General features: G+C 37.0%; 1 protein-coding gene across 1 annotated transcript in view; it reads left to right on the top strand.

The window, feature by feature from the left end:
* Positions 1 to 1,992: 1,992 nt before the first annotated feature.
* The window catches only part of LOC107743788 (ETS translocation variant 4-like), a 25,948-nt gene continuing 4,712 nt past the window's right edge, over positions 1,993 to 23,228 (top strand). Inside the window, exons 1-7 of the mRNA XM_016557189.1 lie at positions 1,993 to 2,187; positions 2,765 to 2,855; positions 3,085 to 3,132; positions 8,876 to 8,929; positions 19,218 to 19,347; positions 19,955 to 20,164; positions 22,245 to 22,273. Of these exons, the coding sequence (XP_016412675.1) occupies positions 2,131 to 2,187; positions 2,765 to 2,855; positions 3,085 to 3,132; positions 8,876 to 8,929; positions 19,218 to 19,347; positions 19,955 to 20,164; positions 22,245 to 22,273 (619 nt within the window). The 5' untranslated portion in view covers positions 1,993 to 2,130. The remainder of the gene's footprint in view (positions 2,188 to 2,764; positions 2,856 to 3,084; positions 3,133 to 8,875; positions 8,930 to 19,217; positions 19,348 to 19,954; positions 20,165 to 22,244; positions 22,274 to 23,228) is intronic.

Here is a 23,228-nt window from a genome sequence, read left to right as displayed (position 1 = left end):
TTACAATCTCAAAAAACTCATTCTGTATGATTTATAAGCTTTTGTACCCATGGGGACCTCAATTTAGGTCCCCACTGTGACACAAGTCCCCATGAGTTGCTGTGTATTCAGGTTTAAGTCCCCACCGGTGTAGAAAAACCTGTGCACACACACACACACACACACAATAGGCTATACCAGCCTATTTAATACAGAAAACCCATAATAATATGTGTAGCCTACCACTCGTTCTGGTAGTTTGTTTGATTGCAGTGACCGCTAATACCGTGTTTGTACAGTTTTGTATTAGTAATACTAACTTTTGATATAGTATTTCGCATGGTACATACACGCTGTCGCGGTTTCAAAATGTCCGCGAACGGCGCATGAAATGGTCAGAGAACCACAGAGAACCAACTTAGAGTAAGTTGTAAATAACTTAAGTTCCACAACGCTGTTTACGCGCGGTTTAATGCACTAAAGAACGTCATTGTTTTGCACAGGTTATTCTGGTTTATAATGGAAAGTAAATGTCGCTGTTTGCGCATTTCGCTGCCAGTGTACACTTATTTATACACGAGATTGCAACCATCCACTGCTGTTCCGCGCCCAGCAGCCACCACGTGATGTTTTCGCAAGCTGTATCTGTTGTTAATAGAGCAAACGCTGAAAACAACCATAAAAACATTCTTGCTGGGGCAAGTTTTTACGAATAGCATTTTTCCTTCCTCGACTTTCCCCTTTTTTTCTGAATGAAAAACAACTGGAAACGTACTAGGGAAAGCCCTTGGGACTCTCAAGCCGCGATTGGCTAAAAGAACGCAAGCTCCGCCTTCGGTTGTTAAACCTTGAATCTGATTGGTTGGAATGTGCAGAGAGGCTTCATTCATAAGGAAGGACAAAGAAAAGTAATTTGAGCTCTTGAAAGAGAAAATCCACCAATCAAAATCCTTCCTACAAAGCGAAAATCCGACAGCAAGAAAAGCAAATTAAAGTCAGCAGCATGATTTAAGAAAAGCGAATATATTTTTTCTTTAATCAACGTATTGAGGCCACACATCCACTGTATACGACAAACATACACTGTATATCCCACTGAAATTTGGGTTATAAAATTAAAAGCTTAAGTTTTATTGCTGCCTGAAATTTTATAATTGCAACCTACAGTGATCCTGCAGGGAAAATAGAGTTAGAAATGGCAAATTATTATGGTAAGCTAAATGAATTAAAACAAATACGTTTTTACACTGTATAACATCACTGAAACTTAATATAAATGTATAAAACAATATAATTTCTTAAATTTTTCGTCGTTTCGATGATGAAGAATATGACTCTTTCACTATACTAGCATAATCTGATAGCGGACGTGGCATATATATATATATATACATATATACATACATACAAGTTAGTTATAAGATACTACGTATAAAGTTAAAGTCAGCAGCATGATTTAAGAAAAGCGAATATATTTTTTCTTTAATCAACGTATTGAGGCCACACATCCACTGTATACGACAAACATACACTGTATATCCCACTGAAATTTGGGTTATAAAATTAAAAGCTTAAGTTTTATTGCTGCCTGAAATTTTATAATTGCAACCTACAGTGATCCTGCAGGGAAAATAGAGTTAGAAATGGCAAATTATTATGGTAAGCTAAATGAATTAAAACAAATACGTTTTTACACTGTATAACATCACTGAAACTTAATATAAATGTATAAAACAATATAATTTCTTAAATTTTTCGTCGTTTCGATGATGAAGAATATGACTCTTTCACTATACTAGCATAATCTGATAGCGGACGTGGCATATATATATATACATATATACATACATACAAGTTAGTTATAAGATACTACGTATACATTTTTTCACCCCACAAAATCCTTTGTAAACTCTTTAGACAATAGCGTCTTGCTTCAAATCAAGCAAAAAACATGTCTCGAGCTGTCCAGACTGTGATTTAGCGGTTTGTACGCACGCTGCAGGGTTTTTTGTGAATGGAGCTCATTACTTATGCAGCCTTCTCGCGCTCCATTCACAAACTGCTGCTGCTGCCTATGTCCGTCTTCCTTCCCCTCTCAGTCTGCGTGGATCTCATTAAAACACAGCCTAAATGACCACAAACGGTTAAGGCATGGATTATAAAATGGATGGATATCTGGACCAGCAAGTGCCTTATACTTTAGCTAATGTGAGTATGGCTTTATTCACTTCAAAGCTTCGTTGGGCTTCATGCGGGGATGTTGTGCTGTTCCTCTGTCGTCGTTGCATGTGATTTGTTTTAAGCAAGCGCTGTTGCGCTGAAAACTCTTTTCAGTTTGGGCTGAAACCAAGTAAAACTGTCGCAATTAGTCTACTAATAATTCTATTTCTCCATATGTTGTACGTTGTGCTCAAAGGGTAAAGTTTAATCCTCTCAGCAAACGCTTTTCTCAGTTGTGAATTCTTACATAAAAGGAAATCAAAACTTCCCTTTTCAGGATGCTTGAATTGTGACTATTTGCTATTGTGAGAGGCACTGCAGTGAATTCAGTTTTGATGTAGAATGGGCATAATAACCATCACACTTTGTATGCCAAACATTATTTAGTCTTGACAGTATCCAGTATTTTTGTACCTTGTCATAGTGGAATTATCACTTTGACTATTTCTTTTAAAATGGTTTAGGTTCTCTAGTGGGTTTTAAAATCAATATCCATCCTCATGCTTCTGAAGTTATTTTCTGTGTATGTATTTTTCGCTTACATAATGTAGTTTCTGTTTTGTAGAGGTTGCAAGGAAATGGGCCCCTAAATAGACTGTTGATGGCAACAAAAAGGAAATACATGGACACCGAATTACCCCCTCAGGAATCCGAAGGTAAAGTAGCAAGCAAGTTTAAAAATTTCATAATGTTTTATCTACACTGTATATTGTCAGGACGGTGTCTTTAAAAAGATAGATTTTACAAGTGAATAAGATAATTTATCAAAATGTCAGAAAATTTTTTCTGGTAAACAGATGATGTATATATCAAAAAAGGAAATAAATATTTGAAGCTGGTATGGAAGAATAGATCAGGGTGATAATGATTTCTGTTTCATTTCAGATCTCTTTCAGGATTTAAGCCAACTTCAGGAGACATGGCTCACCGAAGGTATGCGCCTATTCTAAGCATGTATTGTGTCTATATTGCAATAAATATGTCCCTCTAGTGGCAGTGAGCAAGGAAATGTCACAGGAGGACATGCTATAGCAAGTTCACGCTGCTTGGTGAGATTTACTAAACAAAAACAATAGAAAGGTTTAGAATCAGGTGGCTTATCTGCTTAATAAGGCAAGACAGCTGTTAGAAATAATTCATGTTTTCATTTTAGAAATTTAGGAGGAAAAGGTTTTTAATAGGTGTGATAGTCCAATACAGTATTTAATGGCTGAATTTAAGATTTACTGTACATCAGGACAATCATTGTGTCAATGTATAGCTGTAAATGTGTTGCTTTTTAAAAGTTTACAAAAATGCCTTGATTGCACAATGCTGCTGGTTACATTTTATTTGGAAAGTCCTGACAAAGGCTCTTAAAGCCTATACACTCAGGCAAAGCAAACAAACAGCATCAAAGCTGGACAGTCAGGAGGCAAATAGTTGAAATGAACCCTGCCAGAAACAATTTACTGTGTACATGTCAGAGTGTGGAGAACACAAAGGCTGCTCTCAATGAGACCGGGTGGCTGGAACCCCGCTGTTCTGAATGAATTATACATCTGTCCGATAGCAAACCCTCATGTGTATTTTAAGATAATAATTAAGGTGATATAAATGCAATTTTAAAAATGAAATGATAAACAATGATTTTGTCCACGTTGAGCTTATATTGGAGAGAATGTTAATGCATCATTTTATCTTATGCTTAATCAGAAATTAAAACATCCTGGTTGTAATTGCATACAGTTAAGATGACATATGGTAAATACGAGATGCATTATCTTCAGATAACACCTAAGAGTCTGAAATTCAAGGAATGAATTAGGGAAATAACACAATATTATAAACAGAAAAAAAAACATTACTTGAAGGATTTTTTAAATATTAATTTTAATATTTTTATTTCATTTATTTAAATTAAATATACATTTTTATTTAAACATTAAGACATTTACAGGAATCCCTCAATGTTGTTAATGGAATATTTTAAGGATTTCAAAATGCATGGTCAAAACAAAATAAGAGTTCTCAATAAATTTCATCATCCTCAGAGCAGAACTATCAGCTATTATTATGCAGCGTCAAACTGTGAACTTCACACATCAGTCAGGAGACAGGGACATTTTTCAATGACCAGAAACCAGGAACAATAGAGAAGAACACTGAAGTTTAACAGGTGGAGTAGAAAGACACTTTAGCCATGAAGTTTGAACAGTGATTATAGTGTTTTGAGAGCACTTTAATTGTTCACACACACTTGCTCTTTAAAAGCAGCCTCATTTTTTCTGGCCGTGAACTTTTCTTTCTTCTTTTCGGAGGGAATGGCTTATAATCAGGTGGTTATGATGAGTAATTCACTATATTGTTAAAACAGCCTTTAAAGTGCAAAATCCCTGCAGCAGTGTCTAAGATAAAACATAGAAGGGGGCCACAAGTTGTTAATAGAAAAGCTTGTCCAATCATGTGAGTATTCTTTACATTTTAAGACAGACCTCCTGGCTCCTCCTAGGACCTGCTGAACTAAAAAATAAGTCATTCAGGTTCCCTCAAAGAAAAAGGAAACATGTCTCCATGCTTGCACAAACAAACTTTAGTCTTGTGCTGACCTGCATTTCAAAGCCCTTGACAGGATGTTTCTGGAAGCTCACTGACTTGAAACAAACACACACACACACACACAGACTCCCACAGACATTCACAGACACACGGTCTGATGTGACCATGTATGTGTTTGCTTACACACAGACGAACTAGACTGAGAGAGATCGGGTTGGTTTCAGTCAGCCCTGGAAACTCTAAAAAGCTTGAGGGACTCACAGTAAACGGGTTTTTTTCTATCTGTCTAAAAATTGCATGTGCTCCTTTTCAAAAAAGTTGAAGCACGTTGAATGATTTATTGCTTGATCTGGTGGGCCAAATATTGGCTTCAGCTTTGACTCATAAAAACAGCCTTACTAATCCTCCTCGGGGCCTATTGTTCCGATTATTTTAGGTCTACACCCCACAAAAAAAAAAAAAAAAAAAAACTTAAATGACTCTAATATAATTACAGTATAGCAACAGGATAAGAGCAGCATCTATGAAATTAATGTAATTTCTTTGAGCATGCTCAAAGGGGCATCAGTACGGTTTCCGTTACACAGGAAGTGCCAGATTAATGTTAAAGAGATGGATTTAATTCTCCCAATGTTCTGGTTTCTGTGTTCATGGACTACTGGTTAAAAGCGGAGAGAGAATATGCCCAAGAAAAAAAAAGAAGTGTGTAACAAGTGTCACTGTCATATAGGAGCATGCATGACTAAGAGCTATTGCATGTCAGGAATAAAAAAAAGAACAGTGGATAAAGGGGAAGAACCCAAGTTTCTTTTGCTTGTGCCTTTTATTGAGCCATAAACACATCAAGTTTTTAGTTTTAATACACTATTATTATTATTGTTTTAGATAAATGCCACCACTTACATTACATTTGCATTAAATTCAGGCTTTGAGGGCAAATATTTTATGGTGCTTTGAGATATTGGTGTGGAATAAATCTGAGAACAAGCCTTACTTGTGCAACTTAGTCCAAAAAAATAATAATTAGAAGAAGAAAAAGCAATATAACTATGACAGGAAATTCAAGGTCGCCATCATCAATATGGATACATTTTAGCACAACTATAATACAATAAGGACAACTCAACTTTTATTTATTATTTTATTTATCAGCATAATAACAATGACTTGTCAGGGCTTTTTGTCCAACTGTATTGAGTGGCAGTCCTTGGAATCATATTCCATTATTGAACCAGTCTGCAAATTTACAAATCCACAAAAAGTAAAGTCAGCAATTCCGCATATTATTATTAATACCCTTTATGGGACATTATTGATTGTTACTGTACATTATTATGCAATCGGTATGTAAGACATATCCATTGCTTGTGTCCGTAGATTTCACCCAGCATGACCTTTAAAGAAACATAGTCATTTGAAGCTCAACAGAATCTATCCACATTTAATTTGGACATAAACACCAAAGAAATGACTGTACGCAATGCCAGAAACATTTATCTTACAATCATACGCATGCCAATAGTTCGATAATATGAAAAAAAAGATCAAAGCTATCTTTTCTTTGTCTGAGGCTCATTAAACTTTAGAAACTGCACTTTTCTTCTACTTTACCTTAGTTATTTTCTCTATTCTTTCTCTCGCTCCCTATCTCTTCTCAAACAATTACATGACCTTAAAAGTCAGCATTCAAAACTTCAAAGCAGGTGATGAATTCCAGAACACTTCACCAAGCAGAGCTGACCAACATTGTCTGAGAATGTCTTTTAGTTTTTTTTTCTATGTGCGCAGGAAGATACATTTAGTATTAATGCTACGCTGCTACATTTGCTCTCTTCTGAATCGTTTCTTATTCTGTTGAAACATGCTTACGATGGATAAGCGAGGTTATTGGCTATCAGCCGAAAGACTGTAAATCCATCAGCAGGATCCAGCTAGAGTGTTAGTGATGGGTAGGGGGAGGACATCACTTCTTGTGGTCTGACATTGATCACTCCTTATTATGTTTAAATAAGGCCTGTATATGATACAGATGTGGGGTGCCGGATGTGCACATGAACCAAGTAAAATTTCTATGCAACATTTTTATCGTTGATAATTGAATTGTAGGTTTTGCATAACGATGTGGCAGAAATCACCCATTTACATCTAAATTTGATAACTTGAGCCCTTCCGCATGCCAGAACCAGCACTGGTGCTCCTTAAAAATAAAAAAAATTTAATAAAAAATTGATAAATAAATAAATAAAAAATCAATCAATTAAAATAAATAAGAAATTAAAATAAAGAATCAAATAAAAAAATAAAACTGTACAAGTAATATGAGTAAAGCTGACATAGTCAAAGATACTAGCAAAAAAAAAAGAGACAAAAATACAAATACAAAATAAAAGGAGAGAGCAAATTTTGATACAAGAGTAATAATAGCCCATCTGATGGAATTCAGCAGTAATCAAGATATCTGCACACACACACACTCAGTGGTGATATTGATCTGCTGCCTGTGGAAAAGTGCTGGCACATGGAAAAGTGGAGGTGAAGGTCACGGGCTGTCCAGAGGCAGTAACTCAGGTTTCACAGGGATGATGAAGTGAGACACAGGCTAGGCTAATGGACAGCCAATCCCTTCATCAAATCACAGTGTCCATTTAGGCTTTGTGTGCTCAAGAAAAATGACTTGGTTTGAAAACATATTTAGGGCCCGAGCACCAATGATGCGAGGACCCTCTTGGAATTGCTCTGTTTCTTGTTCTTCTTCTTCTCCAAAGTGAATCGCATTTTGAGGGCTTGAACATGCTCAAAAAGTCACGAAACTTTGCAAACGCATCAGAACTGGTGAAAATATACATCTGATATTGGTTTCAGAATTAGGCGTGGCAAAATGGCTAGATATCGCCATCTATAAAAATTCAACGAAGTGCCCCTCCTGCTATGTTTCACGTACGTGTACGAAATTTGGTATATGCATGTAATGTCCCAATACCTACAAAAAAGTCTCTTGGTGCGAAGTCCTAAACGCAACAGGAAGTCAGCCATTTTGAATTTCCTCTTTGTGCAGTTTTTGCCATTTTCAGACGTCGTATAACAAACTCAGTTTTAATTGGATCATCTTCAAATTTGGTGAGTGTAATCATAAGGCCTTTGCAATGCTAAATTGCGAAGATGTTGAGTTTTCGTCGAAGGTCGTGTCTGTGGCGGCCTGACAAATTTAGATGTTTCACCATGAAACAGGAAGTTGCTATAACAATGTCTACATCAGCATACAATGTCTGATCTGCCCCAAACTTCACATATTTGATAAGTGAGTCCTGTCCTGAACACATGCCCTTGCCATTATTCAGTTGTAGTCATAGCGCCACCTGCTGCCAACAGGAAGTGGCATGTTTTACGCTGTAACAAACTCCTAGAGATTTAATGACATCAACATGTTAAATTGTGAAAATCTTCAGTTTTCGTTAAAGTGCGTGTCCGTGGTGGCCTGACAAAGTTCGATGTTTCGCCATGAAAATGACGTTGTTGTAACTCAGCCATACAATGTCCGATCTGCCCCAAACTTCACACGTTTGACAAGAGTCTTGGACTGAACACATCTAAAGGCCAATATTAAGTTATAATCATAGCGCCACCTGCTGGCAACAGGAAATTACTTGTTTTACACTAACTTAAACATGCAATGTCAGATCTGCCCCAAACTTCACATGTTTGGTAAGAGTCCTGGCCTGAAAACATCAACATGCCAATATTTAGTTATAATTTATAGTGCCACCTATTGGAAACAAGAAAAGTCATGTTTTACACTAACTAAAATATGCAATGACCAATCTGCCCCAAATTTCTTGTTTGATAAGAGTCCTGGCCTGAAGACATCTAAAATTTTACATTTAGATTTTTTAAAATTCATTTTAATTTTTACAACAGAAACAGCAGTTCTAGTATCTATAGTCATATTTCTGAAAATTGCATCTCTGCTTTGTGTTAAAACTTCAAAAGTATCTGCCTTCTGGGTTTAGATTTGGGTTTCATAAAAGAATATAAAGAATCATTTGTTTTCTCACATAATTTTTATACATATGTCATATATGTGAATATATTAGTACATATTTTTAGAATGCTTAATTAAACATTTTGGTGTTCTCTGCAGCTCAAGTTCCTGATAGCGATGAGCAATTTGTTCCTGACTTCCACTCAGAGAACTGTAAGTACATCATTCCTTTTGATTTACGTCTTATTCATGAACATTAATGAACATGAAACCTGAGAGGCTGAGAAAAATTACAAAAACAAAAAGACATAGATAAAGAAGAGGAAGTAAATTTGTCCTCCAATTATTTGTCCAGAAAGTGACTGATTGACAAACTGCTGGAGGCTGAGGCGTGGAGATTTTCAGACGAACAGTCCTGTTCTCAGCCTCTGCGTAACAGAAACACACGATACATGACCTACTACACTTACACTGACGTATTTGGATGTTCATACTAAAGAGCACCTTCCATTTGCATGCGCCTGAAAGACTCAATTGAGCAGCTAAGGAAGCCGGTAAAAGATCATTCAGCAGTCAAGCACAAAGATTTCCTTTTTGTGTCTGACAGAGGTGTAAATGGGAAAGCAAATTCCTACCGCACAATGCAAAGGTCGCCTTTTCAGCTGCAATCCTTATTTTGTTGTGTCTCCTGTCAATGGCGTGCCGGGCTTTGTGGTGCATGCTCTGTAAACAGTTCCCCTTGAACCTTTTGTTACAACCATTCACAACATATTGGGTTGGGCCTTTACCCCGCTGGCAAGTCTGTTATGGTGACAATTTTTTTAAGGGTTGCAAAATTCATAGTATGAGTCATAGATCTTGTTTTTTTCAGTAACACGAACCGGGCAGTGGCTTGCTAAAAGACGCAGGGTAGTCGCAATCCCAAAACTCATGTGTGCAAACAGTGCTATAGTACCCCATTCTAGATCTGACCTCTAATGACAGATGCTCCCCATAACATATTGTTCTTGTCTGTTGTGCAACAATGAGGGGGAGGAAGTGGCGATGAACTCTGGGGCAGGAAAGGGTCATGTCTACTTAACCCCATCAGGACATGACCAATCACTTGCCAATCTTTGCCATTGACAGCCTTTTCTAATAGTCACAGAGGAGATGGGAGTTCAGGCTGACAGGCCTGTCACATTATTTAAGTGGAGCAAAGCTTTGACTGACAGCAACACCCGCCCTTTCATTTAGACATAATGGAGTAATAACTCATGAATTGGTCGCCGTTTGAGGTCGCTCATTGAAAAAAAAAAGCCTCGAGTTGACAAAGCGGCTATACACAAAAATATATTCTCCCACGTTTGTGGTCCTTATGGTGTGGGTCAGTTTATGCCACCAGCTAAGATCCAAACACAGCCTCCTCCCTATTGCTAGGTTCAAACGAAAATATGCAATGACCAATCTGCCCCAAATTTCTTGTTTGATAAGAGTACTGGCCTGAAGACATCTAAAGGCCAATATTCAGTTATAATCATAGCGCCACAAGTTGGCAACAGGGCATATTGCCCACCGTTCACTGATTTCCTAAGGCCACCGGGTGGAAGTGGCTTCGGGTGCGAGGGCCCTTTCAAGGCTGCTTGCAGCTTTAATTTGAGTCTGATCTCGGAGTTAGCAGGGGCAGAAAGGAGGAGACACAGGAAAACATAAATCCAAACTATACTAAAAAAAAAAATTTTAACCCTCAAAGTCTGCTTGGGGTCATATAAAATATTTAACATTTAATTATAAGGTTGTATTTAATATTTGAGGGACTCCAGACAAGAGTAAACATCCTCATACACACACACACATAGTCAGTTTATGCCACCAGCTAAGATCCAAACACAGCCTCCTCCCTATTGCTAGGTTCAAACGCACTAAGATTATCATGACATTCAGGTGAGTCAGATGTTTTGCTAAATCGTGCCAGCATGTTACATTTCATAACTGTTTCTTGGCCTTTTGTCTGTAAACACATGAGGGAAAACAAGATACATGGCATCAAGTGTTCACTTGTTTTGCCAGTCAAGTTGTTTCCCGTCTGGGCACGACCGTGAGTCTAAGACTCTGGGATAGAGCGGAATGCCAGATTAAAGAAGTGGGGGAGGTGCTGGACATGCTGTTGTGCAACACCTGCACATCTGGCAAATCTATCCCCATCCATCTCGTTTTTCCACACTGAGAGTCTCCATTTGGCGTAACTGTGACCTGTTTGTCATTATTGGGGATGGAACTAATTTGGTACATCCTCGGTACATAAACTGTCATTCAGAACTTGGGATATGAATGTGAAAATGATTAGTTTGACTAGTTAGGGAATCATTAACATGTTAAATGCTTTAAAAGGACTCCTCTAGACTAGACAGTGCTGTAGAAAATGAATAGCCAAAGGTAATGAATCAGAACAAGAGATCACAAAGCAAACACAAAACTTCCCATAAATTGTTAGAAATTAAAACGGTACTTTTTTTTTTTTGTCAAATAGTAATTGTGAACATGTACTTTTTAGTTTCATCCCAACAAATATAAATATCAAAAATTAAACCCTTTTGTTTCTCTTTATAGTATTGATTAGTACAGGGGGATTTTGTCCTGCTTGTAATGGCACTCAAAGAACAGGATTCTTTCTCCCATTCATGAAAATGCCCAAGAGCAGAACTGACTCCACCCTCATGGTTCCTTTTTCTGAATGGAGGTTTTAACCCCTCCCCCATCCTGTTTCCCCTCCAACTGAACTAAAATGTGATAATTTAGGCTGCCTTTTCTCTCCTGTTCTCTCTGTCTCAATGCTGAGTGTTCCAAGATGTGAGTTAATCCTGCAAGTGCTGTGTTGTGAGAGCCATTGTTTGGTTTTGTGCCTTGTTGTAATATAGGAAGTTGTGGCTATAAATCCAGTCCCAGAAAAGAGAGAAGTCTACAGGAAAAAGAGCTGGAGAGATGAAAACACAAGTGATGTGCAAAGGGATTTCTGAATTTATAGTCTCAAGCCTGTTTGCACTTCCGTTAGCTCTCTCGACGTGTCTGATATATCACTGGATTGTGCTGTCGTGCTCGACCCCCGCCCCTCCTCAAACAAAATATGCAGCTCTACAGCTCTCAACTTTCCAAAATACAGCTGCTATGCAACAAAGTCTGCAAAAACATCCTCAAGTGTGCCAAAAATGTACAGAGACCAGTCATTTTACCCCGTAGAGGGGACCAGGCTTTCCTCTTTCACTAACTTTCTGCAGTGAAACGAGCCACACGCGTACACACACACCGACGCACGCGCACATTTAAGCCCCACATTTTTTATGAATGGGCTGGTTGTGAGGGACTGGCTGAGGCAGCACATTAAGAGAAAACGGAATCTCCATTCATCATTTGGATTGACTGAGAGCTGCGCTCAACAGCTTTACAGAGATGTTTTTCTCTGCCTCTTCATCTTTTTTTCTTCAACCTCTTTCTCTTCTATTGTTGTTTCGCTCTTTTTGTCTCCTTTTCTTATCTTTGATGTTTTTTCTTTCACTTTTTGCTCTTTTTCTTTCACTTTTACTGTTTTCTTTCTTTCACTTTTTCATCCTCTCTTTCAGTTCTTAGCTCTCTTTTGCTTGCTCTTTCTAACAATTTACAATATGTATTGTATAATGAACTATTTCAATCAATTTTATTTTACAACATTTATCTCAGTTCATGTTAATTTATAAATTTAGACAACTGTTCAAAAGTTTGGGATCAGTAATTTCTTTAAAAACAAATGAAATGATGACTTTTATGCAGCAAGGATGCATTAAATTGATCAAAAGGTGACTGTAAAGACATTTATGTTACAAAATAATTCCATTTTTTAAATATTGTTCTTTTGAACTGTCTATTCATAAAGAATCAAAAAGAAAGAAAAAAAAAACATATACCATGGTATCCACAAAAATATTAAGCAACACAACTGGTTTTAACTGTGATAATAATATAAAATGTTTCCTGAGCAGCAAAATGATTTTTGAAAGATCATGTGTCACTGAAGACTACAGTAATGGCTGTTGAAAATTCAGCTTTGCCATCACAGGAATTAATTACATTTTAAAATAAATACAGGAATTAAGATAGAAAACTTTTATTCAAACTTTCATACTTTTATTCAAAAGTTATTTTAAATTGTAATAATATGTCATTATTACCGTTTTACTGTATTTTCGATCAAATAAATGCAGCCTTGCTCAACATAAAAGACTTCTTTCGAAAATTGATTAACCAAGATTAATAAATTCTATATTTAAGTATTGTCATTTTTAGTTCATAACTATTGTGGTAACTAATGTTAACATATACAATCCTGCTGGAAAGTTTTACCTTTCTTTCTTCTGAAAGTCTGAAGTCTAAAACTTTATAAGAGCAATGTTTGTTCAAAACCAGCAGTTGCAAAGTTTTAGGATGTTTTTGTAGGTGGATACATGCCAGACTGTAAGTGCCAGTAAACAGCAGCTCAGACACTTACGTAAAACATGAATTTGGAAGCTTGTGCTCCGGTCTGCTGTTGGAAGAAGTTAGAACATCCTCTTCCCAGGCTGAGGTATGGCCGCTGAGGCATTGAATGGACAGCAGTGTGTATTTTATTGCATCGGTGCGGACAGAAGCAGCGGGGCAAACACTCTATACCTACCCAGGAAATTGCCTTTTCTCCCTCCTCTCAAAGAGGGGTTTTTTCCTCCCTTCTCCTGCTTCACAGAAAAGAAACTGAGGTGGGGGCTAATGATAACAGAGCATATGTAACATAACATACACACGTCCACACACATCAGAGATTTCCAGCGCAATGCGATAGACAAGAGTTTGGAGACACAGAGTCTCTTCCAGCTAAATAGTGCAAGTCATCACTAGTCTAAATCACTTAGCTCAGTCCATTGTTTCAGCATAATCTCGCGTCAGTTCTGCTGAAACGCGACGGGCCACATCTCGTATTGAAAAAGTAATGATGGATCTATTGATCCAGGGTGATCTCAGAAGTAGATCAGGCAGCATAAGAAAAAAAAGCTTGAGTGTTTCTCTATCGCTCTGTGTATAATTAAGATATCGTCCCAGATGGGACTCGGTGAGACTGATTGAAATGTATTTATCACCGGCTTGACAGAAATTCAATGAGCAGGTGTTATCTCCCATCTCTCTGCAGGTCTCCATTCTTTACAGTAGAGTTCCTTATATAATTTCTGCAATGAGCAGAAAATCAATATATGCATTAAACATTAAGAGTGGACTGCGATATATTGAGGGCTGACGAATGTCAGGTTGAGAGTTTGATTACTCTTTCCACATGAACGCATGCATAAAACAGTATCATGTTGCGATGGATGACATAATTCTATTGCATTTACAAATTATGGTCACCCACCTTTCACATTTTCACTTTCGTCTAGTTTTTCCAAAGTTAATATTTTGGTAATGTTAAAATAGCTTAATGATTCATTGTTAAAAGACGGATGATGCATTTCTTTTCTTAGCAAAGCATGTCATCAGAAAAAAAAAAAAATTCTATCATAAAGGGAACTGATACCGTGTGGTTAAAAGAAATGTGTCATTTGCCATTCAGACCTAGTCAGCCAGTCTTGTCCACACCCAATCACAACATGACATTTACTATACAAAACACTAAACACAATAAGCATCCAAAAGTGTTTTCAAACAAAGACATGTTGAGAACAAAATTTAGCTAAACACGAGACTGTCTGATGGTTTTTACTTATCTTGTCATTCAAGTTTGGCAAAAATTTTTGAGCCATCAGTAGCTATCTGAAACTCAAAGGGGAAGTCGCTGACACTCAGAAGTGACAGTCAAACCCAAGCGAGCAGAGTACAATTGTTATGGCAAACCCCTGGCCATTCACCATCTGAGAGAGGCCAGAACATCCTTTTTTGTTTGCATTCTCTCGCTTGCGCTCTCTTTCATTCTGATCGTGTTGACATGGACACAACATGTCTGCCATGTGTTGCTGTACTGTGCTGAGATGACAGCATTGTTTCTGCAAAACCTCTGGCTGAAAGAACAGTCCTTTCTATCATCCACATCCCTCCCAGGACTTTCCACTGATCATTTCAATGATGGTGGATTTACAAGAGCTCCTGAAAGAAACATGAAAAGCTCCATGAAAGAAATAGCTGAAAAACAACTTCGTAATGCTCACAAAGCCATTATACACACTACCAAAAGTTTGGGATCAGTAATACTTCATTCAGCAAGAACACATTATTAAACTGATCAATAGTATCAGTAAAAAGACCTTTATAATGTCACAAAGGTTTTCTGTTTCAAATTAATACTGTTCTTTTGAACTTTCTGTTGATAAAAAATCCTGAAAAAAGGTCACGGTTTCCACAAAAAAATATTAAGCAGAACAACTGTTAATTAATAAATGTTACTTGATTTTAAGTCAGCATATTAAAAGGATTTCTGAAGGATCATGTGAAACAGAAGTCTAGAGTAAATGCTGCTGAAAATTCAGCTTTGCCATCACAGGAATGAATTACATTTAGAAATTTATTAAAATAGAAAAGAGTTATTTTAATTGAAAAAAATATTATTGTTTTACTGCATTTTCTGATCAAATCAATGCATTTTCTGATCAAATCAATGCAGCCACGGTGTGCATTACAGACTTTCAAAATATATATATATAAAAAAAATTCTAATTTCAGTGTTTTGATTTTAATTTACAAATTAGTATAAAATATTAATATTGACCATTCAAGTAATTATCAGCTTATCAGTATCAGCTGGACTTTTAATATTGGTGCGGTGCTAATGTCTACAATAAGGGTGTCTAAAATTTATTTTTAATTGGATTATTATAATAGTCAGTGGCGGCTCGTCGGGGGAGGCAGGGGAGGCACAGCTTCTCCATAAATAGGCTACAGCAGTCGGCTTAATTAAATGGCGCAACAGGCAGCTCTCTTTTAACACAGACTTTTAAGAAGGGATGGATGTTTGCTTCAAGTGATAGGCCAGGTAAGTGAAATTATATTATCTTGCTGTGTTTTCTTTGTTTTCTTTACATTTTCTGACTAAAAGCAACCAAAAAGCCATTTTAAAGTGGTTAAGCAAATAATAATAATAATAATAATAATAATAATATTCGGCAGGGATCCCAGACCAATACAATTAGTGTGCCTCCTCGATTTTAAAACCCACGAGCCGCCACTGATAATAGTGACTTTCTGTTTTGCAATCCTGCCATTTTTACTTCAATTAAATGATGTACTTCCTATGACAGGCTGTACTTCAAAAAAACAAGCCAGCTTTGAGAGCTGTGTTAAGTGGGCTGCCCAAAATCAATACTGCCATTTCAACCTTTAAGCCATTTAGACATAATTGGCATCCTTGTTGTTCTTATTGATTTGTCACTGTTGGTCTCAAATAGCCAGTGGGACGCCAGGCGGCATCTCTTCACTCACTCTTAAGCAGACTGCTATCTGAAATCAGATTTTATCACAACATCAGCTCAAATATCAAACACGCATGAAGGATTCACTCACATCACACCCGAATAACACAATACGATAATAATTTTTTTCAGTGTTTTTATCAAACACTCTTTGCATAAAGACTTGTTCTGCTCAGGATTTGTGCTTTATCTGATGACAGGCCACAGCAGTCACGTTCCTCTGGTACGATATGATAGGCTTATAGTCTTGAGATATTATTACTCAAACTTTGGTACATTGTACCTGCTGAGTTGATACGGATGGCCTCAACTGTAGCTGTCATAAGATGAAAATGTCCAGGATGTGAGCCTGACATGAATATACAATACTGTCCAGATGATCTTTTGATCAAAAGGTTTAACTCAAAAGCAAAGTTGTCCTGCTTTAACGGTGACTGAAATCTGATTTTCTTGATCCAAAGCACAGCTCAAAGGCTCACAGTTTCAACAATGGTACTTTTATTCAAACAAATTGATTAGTGATTACTTGTACTTTAACACGCACTCTGAGGACGATCCCCCAGAGCTCTTAGCTAAGGCCACCATAACTCCTTCTGTCACAGCTGGTGGATCTTTTTTTTTTTTGTATAGGGCAGGGGGGTATCGGGGTCCTGAAATTTGTTTGTGGTGGGAGTTGACCGAATGGCCTTCCATAATGATCCCCTACTTCCTAAAGCACTCAACCATGACCATAACCTTTCACCCTTTATCCTCTTCACTGAATCGTGCTATTTACATATGTAAAGTCCAGCTCCCACCTCTAGCCCAGCCTGTCTCTAAAAGCTCATCCTGAATGGAGACACTCTTGTCATTTAGGTACAATGCTACTGGTTTTTCACACTTAGATGTAGCTTGAAGGGAGATGTGAATGCAAATGCACTCGTATGTAAGGACAGTATTATTTAAATCTATATGTTGCCAGGTTTATAGCCTTACGTGGCAGATTACGATCACCAGAGGTGTCAAACTCATTTTAGGTCAAAGACCAAATTAAAAAAAAATTTTTTTTTAATATTGGGATAAAACAAAAGAGAGCACACAGAATGTATTGATTTCATTAATCAGAGGCTTTAATATCAATATAGGGCCTATATTTGAAATTGGTAATTAGAGATATTAAAAAGAGAAAAAAAATGTAAATAAAAATTATACAGCTCATTTTAATTGCAGACCTGCTTCTTAAAGTCTGAAAACAATATTTTTGCTATTATTGCAAGTGATAAATGCAAATGATAGCTGGAAATTATACAGCTGTAAATTCATATACATGCATCAAATAAAACCAAATGTTTATGTTTACAAAGCATAAACATGATCCAACCTCTCTCACACTGGCCCCAGGCCACCCTTTTTTACCCTTCTTCTTCTAACTCTTTGAAGATAACAATAAAGTAGTTGTGGAGTCCTTAATTAATAATAATAAAAAAGATATTCAAGAATTCCTCTTCAATATTAGCCGTTATAATAACAAGGCCTCTGGCAAGCTTTAAGTCTCTTTCCTGATCACTTGACTACGTACTTTACAAGAGCAGTACCAAGAATATCTAAACACAGATGTTACATTATACATTTAGGATCACAACCCCTATCCCCTCCTTTTTCCCAAGAAACAAAACCTAAGAAATATGAGTGGCTTTAGTGAACAGTGATGTAAATTTCACATGAATCGTAAAGAGAGAAAGCAGAAACTGAGAGCTTTGGGCAAATTACACTAAATAAAGAACAAGAGCTTCCATCTTTGTCACATCACTGTTTACTCGACTGCCATCAGTCTGTAAACTCAAGGAGATTTAACGACAGACGGATGTGTCTTGATAATGTTACACGTTCCCGAGGTGTCCCCCTGAAGTCCTCCATCCCATTTTAGAGTATTTAGAGTGGAATGATTCATTGCTTTAATAGAGTGGGTTTTAGTGTCTACAGTGATTCTATGTTCGTAATGAACTTGTAAAAGTACATGCAGCCTTATTTATCAAACGAGCAGTACATTATTAAAGCATTTAAATGTCAAATCTATAAATCTTGCATATGCAGACTCATTATAGGGGTGAATGTTTAAGAATTACTCATTCTTTTTATATTCAACTCTTTCTCTTTTGATTTGAGTATTGTCTTTGAGAGGGCAGGACATTGTGTCGCAGTGTTACAGTATTGGAAGGCCTTTCCCCCATTTTTTCTTGTTTTTGTGAATGAAATATGCAATTACCAGGGCTTGGGTTTCAGCAGTGCCTGTTCTGTCAGGCCTGCGCCCACGACAATCAACACATAAACAGCCATAAGCACAGAGCTGCTGCTCAGCTGGAAGAGCACAGCTGCTGCTGTTTACCCTGAGCGGCCCAGAAAAACATCCTGTACCGTGCCGTCTTTGAGCCCGGCTGCTCCCCTCCAATAATAAACAGCACTGCAGTTCAGACCCAGACCCCACGCATGCCGGGCGACTCCTCTGCTACTCCTCAGCTAAATGCCAAAATCTCTAAAAGCTGGGCTGAAGAAACACAACAAAATCTTTTGTTAATGACCAGCTGCTGATGTGTTTATAAAAGGCTTACTCATTTAACCATAGCCAATTAATGTTTTTAGCAGCTCTGTGCTTTGAAAAGGTTGAGGGGAAAAAAATCTGGGAATTATAATTATGAATCTAATGCACATTAATAATTAAACTAAAATGGCTAAGTCCACTTTTCAGTATTGATTAATGGAAGTATTGATTAATGCAACTTTTTATGCTAGTGGATGTTTGTCTATAATTGTTTGTGATTTACTTTGAAGCCGAGTCCAGGGCACAATACGTTTTACTGTGTCAACTGTGCTTGAGTTAAATGATTACGTTTGCATGATCTATTGCCCTCACTATGGCTAAGGACAAACCAAGCCCATTAAAGTATTTGCAATACATGTGTATCTCTTAACTCTTGTCTGTATACTCTTGTTGTATTTTTAGTGCAGACAAAAGGCCTGGCATTTCTCGAGACAGGAATTAGCTGGAATGTGGTTCATTAATAAACCTGTTTTTCTGTGTACCACAGCAGTGGCATTCCACAGCCCGCCTGTGAAGATCAAGAAAGAGCCTCAGAGTCCCGGCTCAGACCCCAGCCAGTCTTGCAGTCACAAGCAGAGCTTCAGCTACCCCAATGGAGAGCAGTGCCTTTACGCCAGGTCAGTCAAAAGCTGAATGCTGTTGCTTGATGCCTCTCACTAGATACTTCTTTCTCAAACATACTTTGTTGGCGTGAACAGGTTTACTGCATGCACTTTTAGCCCTATGTACAATATTTTAAGCATTAAAACAGCATTTTAAACAATTTATTAAATAAAACAGCAGACTTGTCTTGCTAAGGCTGATTTCACACTTTATTTAATTAAATACAACTAAATAATATTTTCACACATAATAAAAAATGAGAACACATCTGAGGGTCAGAATTTGTGTAAGAAATATTATAGTTTTTACATTAATATAAAAATAGTTTTTCCACTTTGTTTAGATTATCGGTTTTAAAAATGATTAATAAATATTTACATTATATATTCTCATATTTTAAGAATGAACGTCTGGGTCAAACATAAAACAAAAGCCTATACATATACTTTTCTAGTTTTAATGTGACCCTTATTTAAACAGAGATTTTTTTTTTTATAAAAATCTACCCCCGAGACATAAAAAATGTTAATAGTCGAAGATACGTCCGTACATGATCTCATGCATGTAACAGGAAAGAAATGCATTGTTGACTTATTGAAAAAGTGTCTGTGTGCCCTGCAGTGCCTATGAGCAGAAGAGAGCAGCCGTGGCAGCAACAGCAGCAGCAGCAGGAGGATCTAAGAGCTCTTGTCCAGGGACACCTATGTCTCCTATGCAGCATTACTCCCCAAAAACAACAGTGGGAACTCGGCCAGAGTCAGGGTACATGAATACACCCTCAGCCAGCCAATCCCACGCCTGCCACAGCCACAGTTACCCCATGAACCCCAGGTAACAATAATGATAAAGAATGTGTAGGTGTGTTTACTTTTAAGAAGGTATGCAATGCATATATCGGTTATCTGTGGAAAAACTAAAATCAGTCATTTTAAATACAAGTGAATCCATATGGATATTTAATTGTGCATGTTTATTTCCTCTGTTTTTCATTTAAATGACCTTTTCCGTCATTTAACTCTTACTTAAAATTAATCTTTAAAAACACTGTTAAAATGTAATCTTTTTTTAGATGTGTACCAAATATTAAATTCTCTTACTTTACAATGTTGTGATGCCAATTTTACTTTATAAAATTTAAAATGACTGAATTTTAGACTAAAATTCTAAGTTAAATTTTTTTTCTGGTCGAGCGGGCGGGAGGTGGGGGGGTTGTGTTGTAGCTGGGGGGTTCGGACCATATACTCATAACACAGGCGAACTCACCTCCTCCCACTCGGGTTTAGCGACTGACATAGGGTTGAAACACAACACCCTGCGCAGGTCCAACTTATCAGTGCTCTGGGAAAGACTACAAACAACAGTGATCTAACAAACATTGCACATAGATTAGCTTAAAAACAAAGTTACCAGTTCATTACCCGAAAATAATCGTTACCCGATAATTTAAAGTGGAAAAAAAGGAAGCATGACTTTTTCTGGGTTGTTTTGTATCCTTTTAGTTTTTTCGAGGTACTACTTTGTCAAGTGATGTTTTTGTTAACTAAAACTATTGAAATTATTAATTAACATTTCCATAATTGAATAAAGCACATAAACATAAATATTATCTGAAAATTTTAAACTTAAAAGATTTAAACAAAAATAGAAATGTTACCTTGATAATTAACTGAAATAAAATAAGTTGAAGTCCTAAAATTACTAAAACTGAAATAAAAAGAAAACCCTCAAAAACTAATAAAAATGACAAAAGCACATAAATGACCAAAAATAAAATGAAAACCGGAAAGATAAAAATAAAAGCAGTATTTAAAGAATACTAAAATAAAACTGTTTTTCACTAATATCTCTGAGAAAGTCTGATGCTACTTAGCTCAGATTCATACGTGCAGAAATGAGGCAGCTTGGGATGAGTTAGTCTGGAACAAAAGGATGTTTGTGTGAGGATATGTGCCCTATCTGAGGTGCAGTACAGGACGTTATCAGTAGATTCATCCCTGACCAGGCCGGTGGCTGCTGCTCTGCTACAGAACAAAAATAGAGAGAAATACAAGCTAACACCAATAAGAAACCATACCAACACTTTTGTACGACGTGGTAGGGCTGCATGATTAAAGCAAAATAAACCTGATAACAAGAAATTACTTGGTGTGATTATTAAATCGCAAAGGCTGTGGTTTAAATAAATACATGTGTTTCAGAGTGAAGTGCGGCACTGTGTTTATTTACACGTGAGCAATTCAAGATCGGGTGTTTTCAGCATCCTAAAGCGGCCTGCACTAAATGGGAAAAAAAACACTGCATGTGCTGCAAGTTTGGGTCCTATTCAAATTTTTTTGTTTTATAGTAAAGTTTGACATTAGTAATAATTCTTATTATGTTTAATCTCTTTAATAATAATAATAGTACACTATTATTATTTTTTATTATATCTGAAAAATCACAATTAGATATTTCCCCAATCATGCAGCCCTACCATGCAGTTTATGTTTTATAAGTGGTCCTGTGACTGTTTCAGTTGAAAATGGAACTGAATAAGTTCCAGTCCAACAGCTCTGTCAATAGTTACATTATGAGCTCTATGTATGAGAAGTGCTCTAGTTCCTCAGAGCTCTTTCTCCCCTGTGACCTCTTATCATGGCCCCTGCCACTGCATTCTCCAGCCGTGAATCATGACTCCACCTCACAAATTAACTGTTTATCATTTATACAGTATAGAAGGAGAGAGAGAGAAAGAAAAAAAGAAAGAGAGAGAAGGAGTGGTACAACCGTTATAAAGCTGATTCTGGCTTCCTGCGGTGCTGTGTGACTGTTTAAGATCCACTGCTCTTTACTGCCTAAAAATAAAGCTGCAGACAGGTGATATTATGTCAAATGACTTTATGACAAATGAACCTCTTGTCCTTATCTGCAGATGCACCAGCCTCACACTCTACAGAAAGAGTGCCTAAAGAGGACTAGCAATGACTAGCTCTGTTCTCAAACCTAGTGAGCTGCCTCACTGCTGACTACATAGGCAGCTGCCTTCTAAGGCAGCATATCCTAACCACAACATAACCTCATAAGGGACTAATTAGAAATGCTCTACATACTAGGCAGCAACTCACAAAGAATAGCGCTTCTTTATAAATATTCACTAATTCAGGGTTTCACAAACGGGTGTTTGTGAGTAAACTGCACAGGGTTCATGAGTTGATGAAAAGTTAACTGATGAAATTGAATGGAAAATTGAAAAAAAATAAATAAATAGGGCTGCATAATTAATCAAAATAAAACGGAAATTGTGATCATGATGCAGCATCTCAGAGAAGCTATTGTTTCACAATAAAGGCAGCGTCTTACACAATTTAAATGTTACATATATAAAAATTTTACACTAAGGTATTTTTATTTGTACTTTTCAGGATCAAAGTACTTATGTAAAATTCAACATTTGTTTCATCTTGTCTTCCATCTTGGATTTTTTATTTTATTTTTTTTACTTTCTGCAATGCATACTCTGGCTATACTGCGTGTAAAGAATATATGCAATGCTGCCTCCCTCTCTGGGGATCTCAGAAGGGAACGAAACCGAGATGATAAACTTTAGCTTTTGCATCAGACCTTAAAGGGGTCATATGATGTTGCTAAAAAGAACATTATTTTGTGTATTTGGTGTAATGTAATGTGTTTATGCGGTTTAAGGTTAAAAAACACATTATTTTCCACATAATGTACATTATTGTTTCTCCTCTATGCCCCGCCTTTCTGAAACGCGTAGATTTTTTACAAAGCTCATCGTTCTGAAAAGCAAGGTGTGCTCTGATTGGCCAGCTATCCAGTGCATTATGATTGGCCGAATACCTCAAGCGTGTGACGGAAATGTTACGCCCCTTACCATACTGTGATGATGCCTTGT

The sequence above is a fragment of the Sinocyclocheilus rhinocerous genome, unplaced genomic scaffold, assembly GCF_001515625.1.
Source record: "Sinocyclocheilus rhinocerous isolate Xijiao unplaced genomic scaffold, SAMN03320098_v1.1 scaffold497, whole genome shotgun sequence".
In the NCBI taxonomy this organism is placed as follows: Eukaryota; Metazoa; Chordata; class Actinopteri; order Cypriniformes; family Cyprinidae; genus Sinocyclocheilus; species Sinocyclocheilus rhinocerous.
The sequence above is the reverse complement of the archived record's forward strand: the minus strand, read 5'-3'. Positions and strand labels throughout refer to the sequence as shown.